At 39.5% G+C, this 18,751-nt stretch overlaps 1 protein-coding gene across 1 annotated transcript; it reads left to right on the forward strand.

Moving 5' to 3' along the window:
* The first annotated feature begins 1,466 nt into the window (after positions 1 to 1,466).
* On the forward strand, positions 1,467 to 5,898 carry FANCF (FA complementation group F). Its single transcript, XM_066187482.1, has one exon. The coding sequence runs from the start codon at positions 1,542 to 1,544 to the stop codon at positions 2,694 to 2,696; it is 1,155 nt and encodes a 384-aa protein (XP_066043579.1). The 5' UTR covers positions 1,467 to 1,541; the 3' UTR covers positions 2,697 to 5,898.
* The last annotated feature ends 12,853 nt before the right edge of the window (positions 5,899 to 18,751 follow it).

An 18,751-nucleotide genomic window follows, 5' to 3' on the forward strand; every position in this document is an offset into this window, starting at 1 on the left:
GCTAAGGAACCAAAGGTCAATGTAACAAAACAGAAAAGTCTAAAGAGTAGTTTTTAGAGTTTAAAATATAACATAGTATGGTAATGTAGTAGTTCTTATAGGCTATATGTAGATTCTATAGGATTTTGTGTCTTGTATTGGTTGGTCACTGTAAATTAGAATATTAATCACAAAAAGAGATATAATGCATTGTAACAAGGACCTCGCTCTCTTTTCCGACCTCTATTCCTGGCTCTTACTTCTACCGCTCTATTCCTTGCTCTCTTACTTCAACCTCTCTATTCCTAGCTCTTACTTCTACGTCTTTTAGCTCTTATTTCTACCTCTCTATTCCCTGCTCTCTTGCCTCTTCCCCCTGCTCTCTGACCCCTGCCACCTGGCTCCCTTCTCTCTTAACTCATACCCCCTTGCTCTTCATCTCGCTCTCTTTGAAACTTTCCTTCAGCCGAGGCTGGTGGCTGAAAGCAAGGCCCTTTTTACCCACGACCCATGCAATAAAACCACGTATTCTAGAATATCTCAGGTCAGCAGAATTCCTTCTCCCTGCCGTCCGTGGATGATCCTACAGGGAAAGAACCTGTAACCCAGCTGAGTGGAAGCCCTTGAGGCAATGGATATTAGGCAAGCACCTGAGAACAGTCACCCCAACACATAGGCTGTGTCAAGTCATGCCTAACTTGCTTGCCCTGTAAATTTGTCCTACAGCGAGCAGAGGTTGAACGGGAGTCATCACCTCCTGTCCCTGCAGAGAGGAGCTGTGACAATGTTTCCACCAGGTCGTCTGGGGCATCTGTGTGGGAAATCCCAGCAGCCCTGCTGCCCAGGCAGCCAGGGCAGGTGTCTGCCTTTATCCCTGCAGGCATCCAGGAGCTTGGCACAGGTACTGGGAGAAGGCCAAGTGTCCTGGGGAATAGCTAATGAGCTATTTTTAATTAATTGGTGGGATAGAAGGGTGAACCCAACCCCTGGCAGCACACTGAGCTGTGGGTAGCCATAGGCAGCCTTGCTCCCTGCTGAGCTCGGGTATGGCTGCCTTACAGGGTCTGAGCTATCACGGAAATTGGGAAATATCCCCAAAGGTGGGGAAGGGGAGCTTTGCTCATGAAGAGGTTCATTTTTTAGGGGGTGGCTAGGAACACTATACTACATATTGCTCTGTGCCTCTTAGCAGAGACAGTCCGGCCGGTGGCGGGTGGTGATTGCCCTCCTCCGCTCTGGTGTGGCCTCACCTCGGGTCCTCTGCGTGGTTTTGGGCGACACAATATAATAAAGAAATAAAGCTACTGTAGAGCGTCTAAAGGAGGGCAACGAAGAAAGGCCTAAAGGAGAATGAAATTATTTACTTAAAAAAAGCGCTAGGTTTTAATCATTTTTTTTCTCGGCTCGGTTTTTATCATTTTAACTCGGCTCAATTTCCGGCTCCTGGCTGGGCGACGGGCCGGAAGGCGAATGACGACTCTTTTAACAACGGCTCGGCCCGCATGGATTGACGTAACCGCTCAGCCAATAGAGCTACAAACGCCATCCCTCCGCGGCTCAGCATGGTCTCTCTCCAACCTGCAGCGCCAAGGCTGGCTATGGAGGCTGTGCTGGGGCAGGTAGAGCAGCTGCCGGCGCTCCTGGCTGTGTCTCGCTCCGCGTTGGTGCGGCACTGGGACTCCCTCACCCTGGACAGGGCTCTAGAGTGGGCGCGTTATTTCCAGCACCTCCATGACCGATTCTGTGCCCGGCCCCAGCTCCGGGAGGCCCTCGGGCGGCGGCTGCGCCGCTCTCAGCCGTACCCTCCGCTCGGCTTCCCCACCCTGGGTCGCTGCCCACAGCTGTTGGGGCTGGCGCTGCTGGAGAACCGCGCTTTGCCGCCCGCCGCCGGCCGCCGCCTACTCCGCAGCCTTCTGCAGCCTTTAGGCGCGGGGACCGGCCCGGAGCCCGGCGGCCTGGAGCTGCTGGCCCGCCGCAAGGCCGCGGCCTGCCTGCTGGCCCTGCCCCGCCGCCCGCCTCCGCGCTCCGTCGGGCCCGAGGCGCAGCTGCCGGCAGAGGCACGGCTGCAGGCGGAGGCGCGGCCGCAGGCAGAGGCAGAGCTGCTGCTGAGCCGGCTGCGGGAGGAGCGGCAGGAGGGCGGGGAGGCCGCGGGGCAGCGGCGGTGGCTGTGCCGCGTTCTGGAGCAGCTGACCCAGCCCCGCGCCTTCGAGGTGGTGGCGGCCGCGCTGGCTCTGCTCAGACAGGCCGGAGACACGGATCGGGAAGGGAGAAGCCCAGGCGGGTACCCGGCCAGTGCTGCAGGAGACGGATGCACGGCCGGGCTCCTGCTTTCCTGGCTGCTGGGCAGCCAGGAGCGATTCTCTGCCTTCTGCCTTTGCCTGCCATGTTCCCGTCTTGCCTTCCTCGCTGGTCACTATCCGCAGTTAAGCAGATCCTATTTGGACCTCTTAACCTGCTGGGGAAGCCGCTTGCACTATGACCCCTTGCAGGGACGGTGGGTTAAAAGTTGCCATGACAAAGCTGAAGTGTCCTGGGAGGAATTAAAGGAGCGCTTCAGCTGCCTCTGTCAGAGATCTGCACTGCTTAAAGAACAGACCCAAGCTGCTCTGAAACTCCTGAGCACACAAGATGGAGACTTTAAAGTCTGTGGCCTGAGTGTGTGGGCTGACTTGCTGATGGAAGTAGGTTACCAATGCATGGACACAAAAGCAATGTAGAAAATCAAGCAAATATGGTTAACTTTATTTGATGCAAAAGACAACACAACTACACTTCGTTGAAATACAAATGCCATTGTGACTGCTGATCACAATGATTCTGACAGCATTTGGTTCTGAAGTCTTTCAGGGAGGCCTGGTGTTTTCTTTTAATGGTGCTGTCATTAAACACTGAAAATCTTTGTTTTCAGTACTTGTTGATTTATATGTAATAAAATGAACAAAAACCTTTTTGCTTCAAATATGGAGTAGTTTTCTGTTTAAAAAATATGGCGGTTCAGATATGGTCATTGTAGTAATTTTTTTAAATGTTGGAGGCTGAGCAAAAGTTCAAAGGGTGGGTGGAGTTTCAAATGTGAAAAACACAAATTCAGGGTTCCTTTAGTAGTGGTTGTCTTTATTGGGCTGTCTGCTCTGGTGGCCAAGGCAATGTTTCTGTAGCTCTTGCACATGTCTTAGCCCCAGGGTTAGTGAAGAAAGTGAGAGGAAGCCAATTGGAAAGCTTCTTGAGGAGTTCTAGAATAAAAGTCTTTATTAGTTGCTATATTACTTGATGATATGCGGGTATTTCCTAAGAAAATGGTGGTAAAATGTGGGCTGTTCTGTGTGGTTTTCTTCCCATTTCCATAATTTGTTACATGATTCATTGCTTTGTGAAGCAGAAAAATGAATGATCAACAAACTATTTTATTATATGTATATGTAATATGTATTATATTTATAAAACTTTATATAGTTATACAAAACATATAATTGTATGTATAAAATATGTGATATATAGTATATATAGTATATCCCCCTTTTTTATTTTATCTTTTATCTGTTTCTGTGAGGAAAACTTGAACAGGGTAGTTTCTACCTTTCCACCTTCATTAAAATGAGTACTGTAGTGCAGAAGTAAACTAGTATCACCAAAAGTGAGCACTGTAAAAAGAAACTAGTCAGGGAAGATGAGGCAAACATACGGAACTACTGCCAAAAGAGTTACTCATTAATCTTTTGTGTGCAGGACCTGTTAGAGTTCCTGTAGGCTATATTCTCACAGTTTCAAGATCAATTGAGACATCTTTTGTTGGGAAAGCCTTTTAGGAGGGGTTAGAAGATTCTTCACTTAGGCTTGTAAGTTTAAAGAAAGCAAACAAGCTCTTAAGTGTATAAACTGTATTGAAGTTAATTGGAGTAGTAAGATGTCTTATGCAAGAAATAGTATATATAACTATGGGAGATATTTCTGTATGGCAGAACTAGAGTGGGAATATTCTTGTGGTTTTGAAATGGAAACAATTAGTACAAGGATTGAATATTGTTTAGCTGGGAAAAGAAATTATGCTTGTTTGAACTTGTGTAGAAGTAATTACAGATATATATAAATTCTTACTCTTGACCTATTCTAAAACAGAGGAGATACTTAGGGGTAGCAACCTTCATATAGTTAGAAGGACATGCTACTAACCTATCAAGAAAATACAGGTGTTTTCTTTGTATTCCTTGCTACGTCACATCAGTGAGACAATGACGTTATGGAGATCTGTGGATGAACATACTCTAAAAGTACAACTGTGGCAGTTGTCTTGCTCTGTCTTAAATGGAGTTGTTGCCCCTTCTGGAAGTTGGGATCAGTCTTAAAAGACACCAATATCAGTGGACCTCCTGACTGAGTCAGTATTCTGTGGTATCAAAAAAAAAAAAAAAAAAAAAAACCTGTCTAAAAATCTGTCTGAAATCTGTCAGTGTTTAAAACTGCTTAGAAGTGTAAAGCATGAAGTATGAATTTATGTTGTCTAGCCACAGTTCCCTGTGTTACGTAGTTTTGGCATTTGGTGTGGAAACTCTGCACTTGAGCTTGCTCTTAACGCTTTTAACAGGCATAAGATTTTTTTGTCTGTTAGAATACTTTCTGCCATCAGAGGTTCCTGATGAATAATATACCCAAAGATGCTAGGCAAAGTTATTTGCTTCTCCCCAGAAATGCATTAAGGGTGATTATCAAATATTGCAATAACCTTACAAATGTTATGGTATCAAACCAAACCTCAACTATTAAAACCTACTGTTTCCAGGTACTGTACCTGAATCTCTGGGACAAATTTCAATGAGAATTAAGTTTTAGTTTTGCTTGTCAGGTTAGATATAATTATACTTAGAATATTCACTGTAAATTAAGTCTCTTAACTATTTCTAGAATAAATCAGATCCTTGTAGGGAGTTTCTTGCAGTATTTAATGTCTTGCTTTATGATAAGCTTTGTCTTACAAAATTCAGTTCATGAAGACCTATATCTTCCTTTCAAGTAATGTATATTACACCTTTTATTAACTAAGTACAACCACAGAATCTTTTATTGGCATAGCTAGTAATAGGCCCATCATTGACTTTATTAAGAAAGTAAAGAAATAATCATGGGCATAGACAGGCAGGAGACAGGCCACTATAAACCTTACATACTCATTTCCAATTCTGTCTTCCTTACAGAAACAGGGAGACTAAAAGGTAGTTTAACCTCAGTGAGACAAAAGCACCTGGTTGTAGCAATTACACAAAAAATGTTCCAATCTGTCCCAAATACATTTTAAAGAGATGCCAGATCCCTGATTACCAAATTCCAAAATCCATATGGTATTCATTGAACAAATACACTGGTTCACATTCCCTATTATTTCAGCATGCTTGCTGAGTTCTCCAGGTAGCTGTGTGAATGTTGAATTTTTTCTGGAACTCCATTTTTAATAAAAGTGTAAACAGAAAAGGAAAAAGTATGATGTCTGCAACCTCCTCCCTCTATATATTTGCAGCTCATATGTGCAAACTCTTGACAACTTCAACTATCATGAGAAGCAAGATACTGTAAACGACAGGCTAAGGCCTCTTCCACAATCACCTTCCTGCTTTTTTTTTTTTCCCTCCTTAATGAGGAGAAGCAGATCTCTGCTATTTATTAAATGATGATTGAGGAAACTGCTGTGCTTGTGCTTTAGAAGATTGGTAGGGATTGTGGAATGCATCAGGAGGCTCTTGTCCAATTAACGGCTAAGACATTTTCCTGCTATTGATGTTTGATTTTTTTTTTCTCAAGGAAGAAAAAACAATTTACTCCTTGTCAAACAGAACTGTAACGCCACAAGTGACATACTATGAGATGTCTGGATACAAAGTTGCCTTTTTTCTTATTTCACTGTGTCTGTTCCCTTGTACTAAGCAAAATCTAGAAGAAAGCAAATTATACATTCTAGTGTTTCGCAGTATGTATGCAGATACTAGAATAAAGATAAATGATGTAGAATAAATTGTTCATTTATGAAAACAGTATTAACAAATTTGTACTATTCAGGTGAATATGCAAGCCTGATTGTGACAATGCATTAGCATGATTTTTTTTTGCACACAAGGCTTCTTTCCCCCAAAACCTTTCCCCCAACAGGTGAATAAGAGTCTAATGTTCTTTTCAATGAGCATGAAGATGACTTTTTTTTTCTTCGCATGTGTAAGAGAATATTTATTAGGTCACGAAGGCGGACTAATATTTAAATCACATGGAAGTAACATTTTCAGATACTGTTTAACTAGAAAGTTAAAGTTGTATGGCTAATTTTGGTTCTGCTGTTTCTGAAAAATGGAAGATTTAAAGCTAAATTCTATTCCTTGTGAACAGTTTGAATGAATGACCCATTGCAGAGTGCTGGCAAAGGTCCTACACCATTGCCATTCAGAATACAGCAAACAGCAGTAGCATGGGCGCTCTGTACTTGAGAAGGTGATTTATTTATTGCGTAGCATCACAGAAAAATAAATAAAATGCAGGTGGAAAGGGTGAGGAGAAAAGGTGGAAGGCTGCTCACTTTTGAAGACCCATTGGGAAAGGGTAGATTTTCCCTTCACCAGAACTGAATGGCTTTGCTACTGGTGGAGACAGCATTAGGTTGGTAATTTTGTGATTAGAACAAGATCCAGGAGAGTTTTAATTTGATGTTGGCTGCTCTTCTAAAGCACTCATCCTCTCTGTGCCCTAATGACCACATTGATCAGTGGTTTAACAGGCAAGAATATTAAGGTAGTAAATGAGAAATGTAGTTGTGCAGAGTAGGATACTGTTTATTTAAATAGGGGCTGGTCTCACAGAGGTGAGACTAAAGGAACAGCATCTTATCTGCCCTGGTATAAAATAGATTTGAATAATCACAAGTATGGTCTGGAAAACTAGCTTTTTATCAGGTAATAATTAATATAAATCCTTCGCAGAGGCAGTTTGCTCTCAGTATTGTATCTGTCTCATGAGGAATTAAATGGGCTTTTTTTTCAAACGTATCCTTTCTTAATCAGTTATGCGCCGTACTGAATTTCAGATTAAGAGATGCCAGACAATGTGGAAAAAAATTTGCATGTTTGTTCTCCCCTATGTACTCCTTTTTAAAAAGTCTCAGGATAAGAAAATGACTGTAGCAATGAACTAGGCCAGAGATAAACAAAGAGTTAAGGTGCATTCTCTTTGATCATTTTTCAAAGGTAGCCTACAAAGATGTTAAGCTGGTTAAAGTAGCTACTATTTCAATATTGAAGTCATTCACGTGGCAACACCACTTTAATTCCTTGTGTGCCACTACCTTAGAGTTACTGTTATTGTTTTAAATATTTAATTATAAGCCAATAGTTTTCCTTTGTGTCAGTTCTTTCACAGCTAGGTATCTGCGTCCCTAAATTTTTAGAGTGGTTGGTGTTTTATTTACATTTTGGTTCCTCTCAGATACCACAGAGGGTGGCAGTAGAGTCTCACTGCACAGATATTCCTGGACTTCTGATCCAAGGGGGGAATCCAAGCTCAAGGGCCATTTCTAGAAGCAGAAGAGATGCAGGGAGTGAACACCCATAGTTGTATTAGCCAGTCAGAAGTTCCCAAATGAAAAATCCTAGTGAAAGTTTATTTTGTCCTTGCAATTCTAATTTTACCAGCTCTTTAATGTAATCTAGGATCAGGTAATAATATAAACCATATCCTCTAAGTGTCTCTATCCAAAGGCCCATTTTATTTATAATATTAGCTATGCAGCTCTTAAATTCCATTTCTATTACATGATAAATTCCATAGCGTTATGTGATCAATTTACTGTAACACTTAACTAGTACATTTTACCAGAAATCATAGCAGTATGCACTGAACAGAAAACGTAGCAATCAAATTCTGAATCCTGTCTTGAACTGCACCTTCCTATTATATTTCTTCCACTGGAAAGAATGTTCAGGATGATTGCTCGGACATGGACTATTCATAGTGTGTAGCTCACAAACACACAAATCACAGCGTTTGATAAAGCGCTATTTAGATTTTTGGCAATTGTCATGAGTTTTAGATCCCACCACAAACATTGTTTGAATGTTTACCTAAGGATAATTTTCAGTAATGAAATATGTACTGCTTTTACCTGCACATTTGTATCATTGTTCCTCTTACAGTGTGTTGGACTCAGAACAGGAAATCATCATTGTGATCTTGGGTTCCTGTGCATGGCTCTTCTCTCCAAATGAAGTTAGCAATGGAAGAAAATTATCATTTGCTTTCTATCATGTATAATAAAAATTACACCCATAAGGATAAGCTAACAAGGCAAGACTATTTGCTATATGATTCAATAATCAGTTAAATACCTAGATAAACACTGGGTTTTAATGCTGAGTAACTGGGAAAAAATTTGTGTTTGTTTTGCTCTCATAGGAGGAGATAATGAATCCTCTTTAAAGACCAGTAGGCTGAAATGTGAATGCAGCCTCTCTTTCCAATACTTATAGGCAGTGGAGTCATTAATACTTTCTTATTAATGTAAATGAGCTAGGTAAGAACAATTGATTTCTTCTAGGAATTAATTGGACATGATCAATCCCTAAAACAAGTGGGACAGCAAGGTCATTCATCAGCTGCTTAACATTGCAATAGCCTAAGCTTGCCCTTTCAGCTAGGAAAAGATGCCATGCCCTGGAGAAAAGGCTTTTAAATCATTATGATATTGACAAAATTGTGTACTGTTGTCTCTCACAGACTCATCATTCTTCATGTTGAAGTGTAAGTCGCTGACTTCAGGTGTTCTATAATTTGCCTTGTTCAAGCTTTGGTTTTAGGGCAAAAATATGAAGTATATATAGGAAACTAAGGGTCTTCTCAGCTATGCAGGGATCTTCATGCATTGGAAGTGATATGCAAGTAAATGTCATAATTTAATTAATGTCTAGATCTTCTACACACTTTTGAGTGAGATGATGGCATTTTTTGATCATACCAATGAAATAATCTGACCCATCACTTATTTGCTTCAAATAGATTTGAGCACTGAATTCGCCTCCTATTTGCGTTTTGCTTTTTTGTTAAGAGGTTTGCTTTCTCCCTAATGCAGCAAAAGCACCTTTCCTTTTATTCTTCATAAATATGTAAAAAATCCTGTTCAGCTTCAAAGATATTATACATCAAGGCAACAGAAGGATGACTATAATGCAGAAAATAATTTCTTGTATGTAAAACTAGAATTTCTTAATACTGCTGAAGTAATCAAGGACTTTCCCTATTTTTAAATGTGTCAAAATTCAGTGACAACACCCTCCACCTGCAAACAGCATATCAAACTATCATTTAACCCAAAAGACACAAATAAGATCCAATAGCAAGAAATGGAAGCTTGAAACAATTAAAAAAAGATTCTGTTTTCTGTAATGATAAGACTGTCAAGTTAATAAGATAATTTATCAACACCTTTTGTGGTTTTCATTGCTTACTTGCAATCCTTTGCAGAGACTTTGTGTGTTCCTAAAATATGCTTTTTTATTTCAAGCAATAGTTTTTTGGCTAGGAGGACCAAGCATATGGCCTGGTAGGGAAAAAACGAGGAAGGCAAGAGGAAGGGCTGGTGTGTGCCCTTCCCCACCATGAAATTTGGCATGCTATTTCACACCTCATGAGCTTGATCTCTGAGCAGTGAGCATAGTGTAGAACACGAGAGAGAAGTGTGGAGCATGTGGGTCATAATGACAAAACTGCCACTGTAATGTTTTGATGTTACCATTGTTCAAGACTTTTGCAGTCAATCCAATAAATGTGAGAAAGGTTTTATCTGGATCAGACTTAATACTGCTTCCTTTGGAAACAATTGGGTTTGTGGCACTGGCTGTAATTGAGCTAGGTAAAGCATGAATTTTGGTGCAAAGTGTAATGGACAATATCTCCTCCAAAGCAAGAAGAAACACTGGACTTGTTTTTTGAAGACCATACAAATGTGTAGGACTGTGCATTTCTATGAAAGAAATTTGTTATGTGAAAAAAAAAATTGTTTAAGTGACTGAGGAATGATTCCTATGGTATTAATTCTAGTAATGTAAAATTCCCATCTTCACACCTTGCTTCTATGTCAAGCCCTCTTAGATTTTATCTTTGTCCTGGCTTCCTACATATGACAATTTTTATTCCTTTTCAATCTGACAAGGGGAAAAATGACTTAAATAATTCTCTGTGTTCAGTGATGTCAAAAATGTGTTGCTGACACTGCCAGTTCAAGATTGTTGGAAACATGAAATAAATTGCAAAGGACTAAAAGAAGCAATTTAAGAAGGTGCACTATCCAAACACATGCACATGCACACTCCACTGGTCCTTGGACATCTGCTTGAATCTGGAATTACTACAGTAACTTTCAGGTTGGTGAGCATGCACTCGCCACTAATTAAAGTAGGAAAATACTGGACCCTGTGCATGGAACTGTCACATTGGTCCCAGTGGTATCTAAGATGTTTCACTGTTGTCATTAAAGCCTCTAGCAAAGTCAGGATATTTGAAAAGAGTATGGTGTCTGCAATGTATTAGAGATGTTATATCTCTCTTTATAGTCCAATTCCATGAATAGAAAATTCCAACAGAGAATATTTACTGTAGAAAGTTTGGAATATGGAGCATTTAAAGGCAGGTATGTTTATTTTGTGGGCCAGGTATTTAGAAAAAAGCAATTAAAGCCACCTTGCTCATTAAACTTTCAGTTCCTCGTAGAGCACTTTAAGCACAAGAAAGTGATTGCATTTTGATTTGTAATGCTTCAGTGAACTGGCCCTCTTCTCTGGGTATGTGTGCATTGTACTAGAGCACGATCTCTAAACACTTGCATGTGTTTTTGTTTCACCACAATTTAACTGGTATGCTGATCTAAATTCTTTGAGCTCATGGATTCCAAATGCCTTTTGCCATGAACTTTGTTCAGTCCTTTTTGCATTTCCTTTGCAAAGCTATATCACATGCCATAACTGCATTATCATGGTAATTGCTATTTGAGAAGACTCAACAAATTATAAGCAATATTAAATGAAGACAATGATTTATAGAAATATAAAATTGGTTTATGTGGATAACATAATACTTTCAAAGTATATCTGCTGTGATCCAATAAAATTAGTATGGGGTAGTTAGGCAATAGCCTCCTAACAACTAACTTGACTTCTGCACTATAAATTGGAAGAAATGACAGCGTATTATTTTTCCATCACTGAGTCTGATGACCACAAGTCAACAAATTCTTACTCCTTTTAGAAGGTATCAGAGGTGAGGAAAAATGCCAAACTTCATCTCATGTAGTTGGCCTAAGAAATGGATTAGCTGAATCACAAATCTTATTTTAAAACAGTGTATGTATTAGCAAAAGAGACATCTTGAAAAGTATTTGGGTTCTCAGAAGACAATGAGAATTAATGTTTTTTGGCAAAGATGATGCTCCTATGTTAATTTTTTTATTTTCTTTCAACAGCAATTAAAAATAATAGATAAAAAGAAACCCAGAAGGTGAAAGAATTTTTTTCCTCTGTCTTCTAACTACAGAAAAATAACCTGTGTGTGGGATGGAGTTTTTTTTCCTTCAGCCTTCATAAAGGCATATCCAAATAAGCCTAAAATACAGAGCTTCTTAAAATGCAAGGGTTTTTCATCATCTTGGAAGCTGTGACATTCCATTGTAACACACCTGTTGTATCGTTGTCTCTACAAAACTTCAGGCACTTTGCTGAACTTTCAGGGATTTTGCTCTTCATTTGGAAGTTTGTGACTTCAGTGTTTAGAGAACATTGCACGAGTATGTGAGGTAAAATGTTCAGCTACTGATCAAGGTCTGGAAGGGACTTTTATCCAACAATATTAGAAGAGACCTTAGGTTTTCATTTCTCTTTGTATTTAGCTTCATATTTTGTAGTGTGAATTGTCACCGCAAGGATTGGAAATGTTGATTCTTTCAGTCTCCCCTTCTGAACCTGTCACAGGCATACAGCATGACTGAAATGGTTTGGTCCAACTAGAGCAATGTGTTGAGAGAAGAGAGATTATGATATATAATGGTAAAAATAGGAATTCCGTGTATTATGAACTGCCATGCTATTTATATTATTTTAATACATTTTTACAAAATCAATCTATAGGCCCGCCTGTACTTCTGGACATACCAAATTTTTTTTTTTTTTTTAAAGCAGCATTATTACTGCCACAACATGGTTTTGGATTGTGAAATTCTTGATTTAAATGTAACACATGCTCAATTAAGAGTTATTTTCCAAAAATTATATATTTTAACTAAGTTGCAAAGAAAGTAAATAATGTTGGTGTCAGTCTGCTGAGTGAAGCACAGAAAAATCAAACTGCAGAGTGATACAGGGAGTTTGTGGCAGTTGTCCACTTGATGCAGATATTTATACTCCTGGCTCTGAGTGCAAATCTGTTCTTGTGTAAATAGGAGACTAAGATGTTTGGAATATTTCACAGTGGTTCACAAGCAATTCTTAAGAAAAAGCAAATAGAAATTTGGTATTACCAACAAAATTGTTCATCATATACACGGTTGTAGACTTCATCTTGGTGACTTTCTTATTCCTTTGGCACTCCTGTGGTAAAATGTAATTAACTTCATATGAAAAAAATGGAAAATGGTAGCTTTTCAACCACAATGAAATACTGAAATCTGAATGAATGATGAGGCCTTTAAAATTAGTGGCTATGTTACTGTAGTGAACTGAGAGAGTGACCTGCCCTGAAGGAACAGGAAAAGCAATAATGTTCCTGTCCCATCTGTCAGGAAGGAGTAGGAGACATTTGTTACATAATGACTGTCCCATTCACTGAAATATTATGGGGATTAGAAAATACCTTGCATAATTTATATACACCACCTCTGTTCTGGAACCATCCATTATGCTTCCCACAGACAGATTAAGCTGACATTCGGAACCGTATACATAGTTTATGTGGGTAACATAATACTTTCAAAGTATATCTGCTGTGAGCCAATAAAATTAGTATGGGGTAGTTAGGTAATAGCCTCATAACAGCTAAACTAACAAAGGTTTATAAAATACTTCTCTCCTAATTTTTCATGGGGCAGTCATTGGTTTTTAGTTTTTTTCTCCTTAGCTTTACTGATAAAAGGCAGCATTACAAAACAATTCTGTTACTACCCAACATGCTGGTGTTCTCAGGCATATATAGAATTTGAGTCTATCTCTTCTGCTCAAATGTGAATTTCTATGGTTCAATAACTGAATTTTCAGCTAATACAGAATTCCCACAAAGCTATGCGAAATTGCACTCACTTAGAATTGAGCTTCTTGAAATAGAAAATGTGATAATTTTAGACACACTTTCTGAGACTGCATTTTACTGTTACATCAGTTTTTATTTCTGCATGGACATTTTTCAAAATACCTTCACTGACTCTCTTCCAAAACAGTTACTGAACAGTTTCATTCCATTAGGGCTTTGTTTGGGTTCTGGGGGCAAGAGGGTGCTTCCTCTTTTGAGCACATCCCACTAGTACAAAACCATTGGCACTATTGGACATTGAAGAACCATATATCTATTCCAGACAATGACAGGATGAGAGGATTAATTTTTTCTGTTATGTTGGGATTGTCGGATTCTGAGCTGAGAGAGATGGAGCCAAGGCACAGTAGTGAGGAGGCCAGCAATGCACAGCTTCTTCATCCATCTGGGAGTTGGCACTAGGTGCTGTGTGAGCTCAATGTATTATCTATAGCTTTGGATAGCTTTCTAGCACAGCTTTGGTGTATTTTCTGTGCAGCCTGCCATGTCTTCATGAGGAGCAGCCTGGCTCCTCTTCTGCCACGGAGGATAGTGCTTCCTGTTGGCTCTGCTTCCAGCCCAGTAAAGCTGAGCTTCCACAGACCTGCCAGCTTTGTTGCTGCTGAAGGAGGTACCTGGCCTTCCTGCCTGTGGGAAATATTAAAGGTAATGAGGCTTTCAGAAAGCTGTGAAAGCAGGCCCCAGAAACAGAAAGAGCTGAAAAATTTAGAATTAGCTATAACTACAAGGCTTGAAACTAGGAAAAGTTACGATAGTACAGCAAGAAAGGACATAAAAAATAGTCTGAATCTTAGATTTTGCTAGGAAAGGCTGCAGAAAAATATGCTTAGCAAGAGAGTAAAAAAATTCAAGCTGAATATTGGAATATTGTTTATTGCTAACAGAAAGCATACAAGCAAGCATTGTTCAAAGCAGGTGTACGTGTGCTTTCAGTGATTGGCTAGAACAATTGTCTGTAAGCTTTAGCAATGTGTTATTGGCTAGAAAACTTTTAAAATGCCCTGTAACAAGGAGATCTTTGGCTGCTGCTGGCAGATGTGGTCTGTTGCCATCCTTTAATTGTGTAAAACCCTGTTATGAGACTGATGCTGCAATTAAAGCTCGAGGAATGTCTAGCAGTAGTCCTGTCCCATTCAGGCCTGAAGCCCCAACATACCTGCCCAGTCTTAGGGTCTGTGTGGCTGTGTTTTCACTTAAGTGGAATGCCCTGCTGTCCCAGCACATCTTATCTCAAGTGTGTGTGCTAGGGCAAAGGATGTGGGAACATATGGCCAGGGAAAGAGATACCTGCAGCATTTTCTCATGGCAACATTAGTGGTTTATGCTTTGTTCAAGCATTCAGTGTATGTTTTCTTTATTCCTCACCAACAGTTTGGAAAAGGGAAATACATTATGATTAAATGAAAAGCACTGGGAAGGAATGGAGGTTTTTCTGTTGCACTAGTCCTTTCAAAGATGCAGAGGATAGACTGTCTTAGAGAATTACTGATGTAGTCATTTCAGATGGGTAACATCTGAAAGTAACTTTTGTTCTGTTTTCCTCAATTAGCTTATATTTTTTCTAGAAGTACATTATTGTGTTTAGGTTATTTCCTGAATTTATATTTAAAATTCTGTTTCATATTTTGAAAACAAAATTTGCTTTCTGACCATTAGTGTGTTACTACAGCTGAAAGAGGTGTAACCTCATAAAAGTAAGCTCTTCCTACCTTTGCTACTGTTTTAAACTTATACCAGAATTTAATACCACTAGATACATTTGCTGAGAAACTGTTTTAGTTAAGCTTTCTCTCACACCTAAACAAACACACCCCACGCTGAGTTCTTAGCTAAACAGAATCTGAAACATTTCCCTGCTGTAAAATCAGCAGGTGGTTAGTGTCAATGGCAGCATATTTTGTTTGTATTTTCCTGCAATAACTATTGGTTTAGGGAAAAAGAAAAGAAAGAAAAGAAAGAAAAGAAGACCTTCAATTTTGCACAAATAAAATGGGAACAAGGCTCACATTGTATGTAATCATACCGACACTGGTTTTGCCATCTTATTGTGCTGTCTTGGGCTTAGGTAGAGTTAACTTTCTTCACAGTGGCTGGTGTGAGGATGTGTTTTGGATTAGTGCTGAATACAGGGCTGATACTGTAGAGATGTTTTTGTTTTTGCTGAGTGAGGCTTGCACAGAGCCAAGGCCTTCTCTGGTTTTTGTAGTCACACTGGTGAGGGAGTTGGGAGTGCCTGGGAGAGTGGGAGGAGACACAGCCAGGACAGGTGACCCCAACTGACCAAAGGGATATTCCACACCATATGGCATCAGGCTTAGGGTATGAAAAAGGGTAAGAGGGAAGAAGGGGGGGGGGATGTTTGGGGTGATAGCATTTGTCTTCCCAAGTACCTATTGTTCATGATGGGGCCCTTCTCTCCTGGAAATGGCTGAACACCTGCCTGCCCATGGAAAGTAGTGAATGAATTCCTTGTTTTACTTTGCTTGTGTACACAGCTTTTGCTTTCCCTAATAAACTGTCTTTATCTCAACCCATGAGTTTTCTTGTTTTTACCCTTCTGATTCTTCTGCTGCTCTCATGGGTGGGGCAGTGAGCAAGAGGCTATGTGATGCTTGGCAGGGTTTAAACCATAACACCTACCATAAATTTTCTTAGAATGAAGAATTGTTGATGATAGAGATCTAAGGAGAATAAAGTTATAGAAATAAAACGCCATTTCACTAATGTGCTTGAAAATCCTCACAGAAACTTAGTGGTGCTTTCACTCATTTCTTGAGTGTTCCTTCAAGAAAATGGCCTCAGGTATTTAATTCTGTTTGACTGCTGCCTGTTTCTGTGCTGCCCTGCATGCTTTGTAAGTCAGCAAGCAGGCTGATCAGTTCCTCTTGTGCTGTAAATCTTTATTAATAAGAAATACATAATATTATCTGTTCTGAAATTGCCATTTGTAAAATAACTGGTGCTTTTAAAAAAAAAAAAAAAGAAGTATCAAGTATGAACCCTGTTTCTTCTGCAGTATGGAAAGGAATTAATAGTTCGGAGCCTGCCTCCCAATTCTCTGCCCAATAACAGCAAGCAACTGTTTCATTACGTTTCCTGTATTTTGTTACTGTGTATCAGGAAACAATAATATGTTGACTTAAATAAGAAGTGAAATGCTGACACTGTTGAGTCACAGTAATCTATTGTCTGCCCTGACCTGCAGAATGGAGTAAAACTGCACAGTTTGAGGTAATGTCCAATGATTTTGAGGGAGCAGAGCTGCAGCAGATCACTGAGCCAGTACTTCTGGCCCCTCAGTCAGAACCCCATGGCACACAAGTATGGTGGATATACAAGCAGGAAAATGAGACTTGTACCATAGTTATTTCAGGTCACTAAGTCAACAGTGGGAATCAAAATTATTGCAGTTAAGGAATCAAAATTTACTAGGCAATTCATGATATTGCCAGCTACTATAGAAACCTTTATGTCATTTCATTATTATTCTATTATTCATTATTTCAAAGACAAATGAAAATTGAGCCCTGTTAAATATTGTTTATTTTATGTCCTTGGGGTCTTAACCAAGAACAGTAATTTTGCTGGGTTTTTTCCCTCTTTTCTGCAAAAGCTATGATGAATTTGAATATTTAAATTCTTTAATTAAAATGTTTCCTTTTCTGCTTGTTTTAACATGACACACAGAGTTGATTAAGTTTTCCTGAGTATATTTTGGACTTTTGATAGTTAAATTTTGCTAAGTTTAGCTTTCATAAGGATCTTACCTGAAATTATTTCTGTGACAGGTCTTGTTCCTAAGGTATCATACTACTTGAATCATAATAATGAATCAAAAACTGAAGACTTTGTGCTAGGCTGCCACTCTTTGTAATGTAACAAGAGGGTGAAGCAGAAAAAAAATACTGTTTACAAACAGAATCTGTAACAGATGAGAAAAAGAAAAGCTGGATAACAGTGAGGTGCTCTGCAGAAGAGATGTAGTAGCAGTGGGGAGCACTGCTCTTCCTGTTTTAAAACCTACTGCTTTGCTGGAGTGCCTATGTGAATACAGGAACTCTTTACAAATCTCTCCCCATGTGGATATGTGAAAATATTATTTATCTCGAAAATGTTTATCTGAAAGTTTTGCATCTTTCTTTTTAAAATAACAATGCAAATATTCTTACAGTTCTTTGTATTCATGAAAACCCATCCCCTAATTCAGAGAGGTTAGTTACTTTAAAAAGAAACTACTTTTTCCTGGCTATGGAAAACAAAGAGGTATTCAGCAGTGGTTAAGAGGCAGAAGTGCCAAGGCATTTGGAATGCTGTATGTAACATGAGAATCCCTCAAGCAGAATGGATTCATGCAGTCAGTGCTGCATATTCCTACTTGCCTACAGGGATATAGTTATGCAATATTACATGCTATTTTTATTAAACTCATAATATTTTCCTTATTAATTCTATAACCTTTTGAAGAATATTTTTGCACTTAAAAACATTAAGATAGTGAAGTATATATAATTTTTATTATTAAATTTTTATTAAGCATTCAATACTTGAAAAATATTTTTTCAAATCCAAAACTGAAGAGTATTTAACTATTAGATGTGCAAATATAATGAAATTGCATTTTGAAAACAAGTGAACAAAAAGTCAGGAGCAAACAGATTTTTCATGTACAAGCTGAAACTCCTTAAGCTTTTTGTAGCTGTGTCTTGAGTTGCAATGCAAGATGTATTCTATTCCCGTCTGTTGAAACCAGTTGAAGAGCTGTTTTTCTTTATCTCATAACTCTGGGGGGGAGGGGGTGGGTGCCTTCTGTCATTGGGCCAGCTGTTAAAACCAGGTGGGGCAGTGTTCTTTATCTCTTCCAGGACCCATCCTCCCTCCAGGGGATATCTGCTGTTAATGGGCCATCGAGGCTCACTGCAGGGCTGATACAATTGCATAATCCCATGGGGAGATGTTCCCTCCAGGGGGAGGAGCCAAGCTTTCCTACCTGGATAAATGCTGAGATTCAGAACATCAGGACAGCCTGTTTGCACTGGATTCCCAGAGGAAGACTGGACCCATCTCAACACCACTGGACCCTTCTAAAGGGTCATCTCTACTCCAACAGAGCCACATCTGTCACTCCAGGAGGACTTTATTGGATTGCTACCAACACCCTGACCAACAGAGTGTCAGGTCATGTTCTGACTCTGTCAGGGGTTTTCTCTTTTTTCTTCGTTTGCTTTTCTGTACTACTACATTTTTAATATTCCTAGTAAAGAACTGTTATTCCTATTCCCATATCTTTGCCTGAAAGCCCCTTAATTTCAAAATTATAGTAATTCAGAGGGAGGGAGTTTACATTCTCCATTCCAAGGGAAACTCCAGCTTTCCCTGGCAGACACCTGTCTTTCCAAACTAAGACAAGTTGCTGTCACAGGTACAACATCCATGCTGGAATGCTGTTTGGTTTGGGTGC

The sequence above is a fragment of the Chamaea fasciata genome, unplaced genomic scaffold, assembly GCF_029207755.1.
Source record: "Chamaea fasciata isolate MVZ Bird 193981 ecotype frontalis unplaced genomic scaffold, bChaFas1.0.hap1 SCAF_7, whole genome shotgun sequence".
In the NCBI taxonomy this organism is placed as follows: domain Eukaryota; kingdom Metazoa; phylum Chordata; class Aves; order Passeriformes; family Sylviidae; genus Chamaea; species Chamaea fasciata.

Bases quoted from the DNA above. Each gene is read 5' to 3' on its own strand.
- FANCF (XM_066187482.1), top strand. From the start codon at position 1,542: ATGGTCTCTCTCCAACCTGCAGCGCCAAGGCTGGCTATGGAGGCTGTG.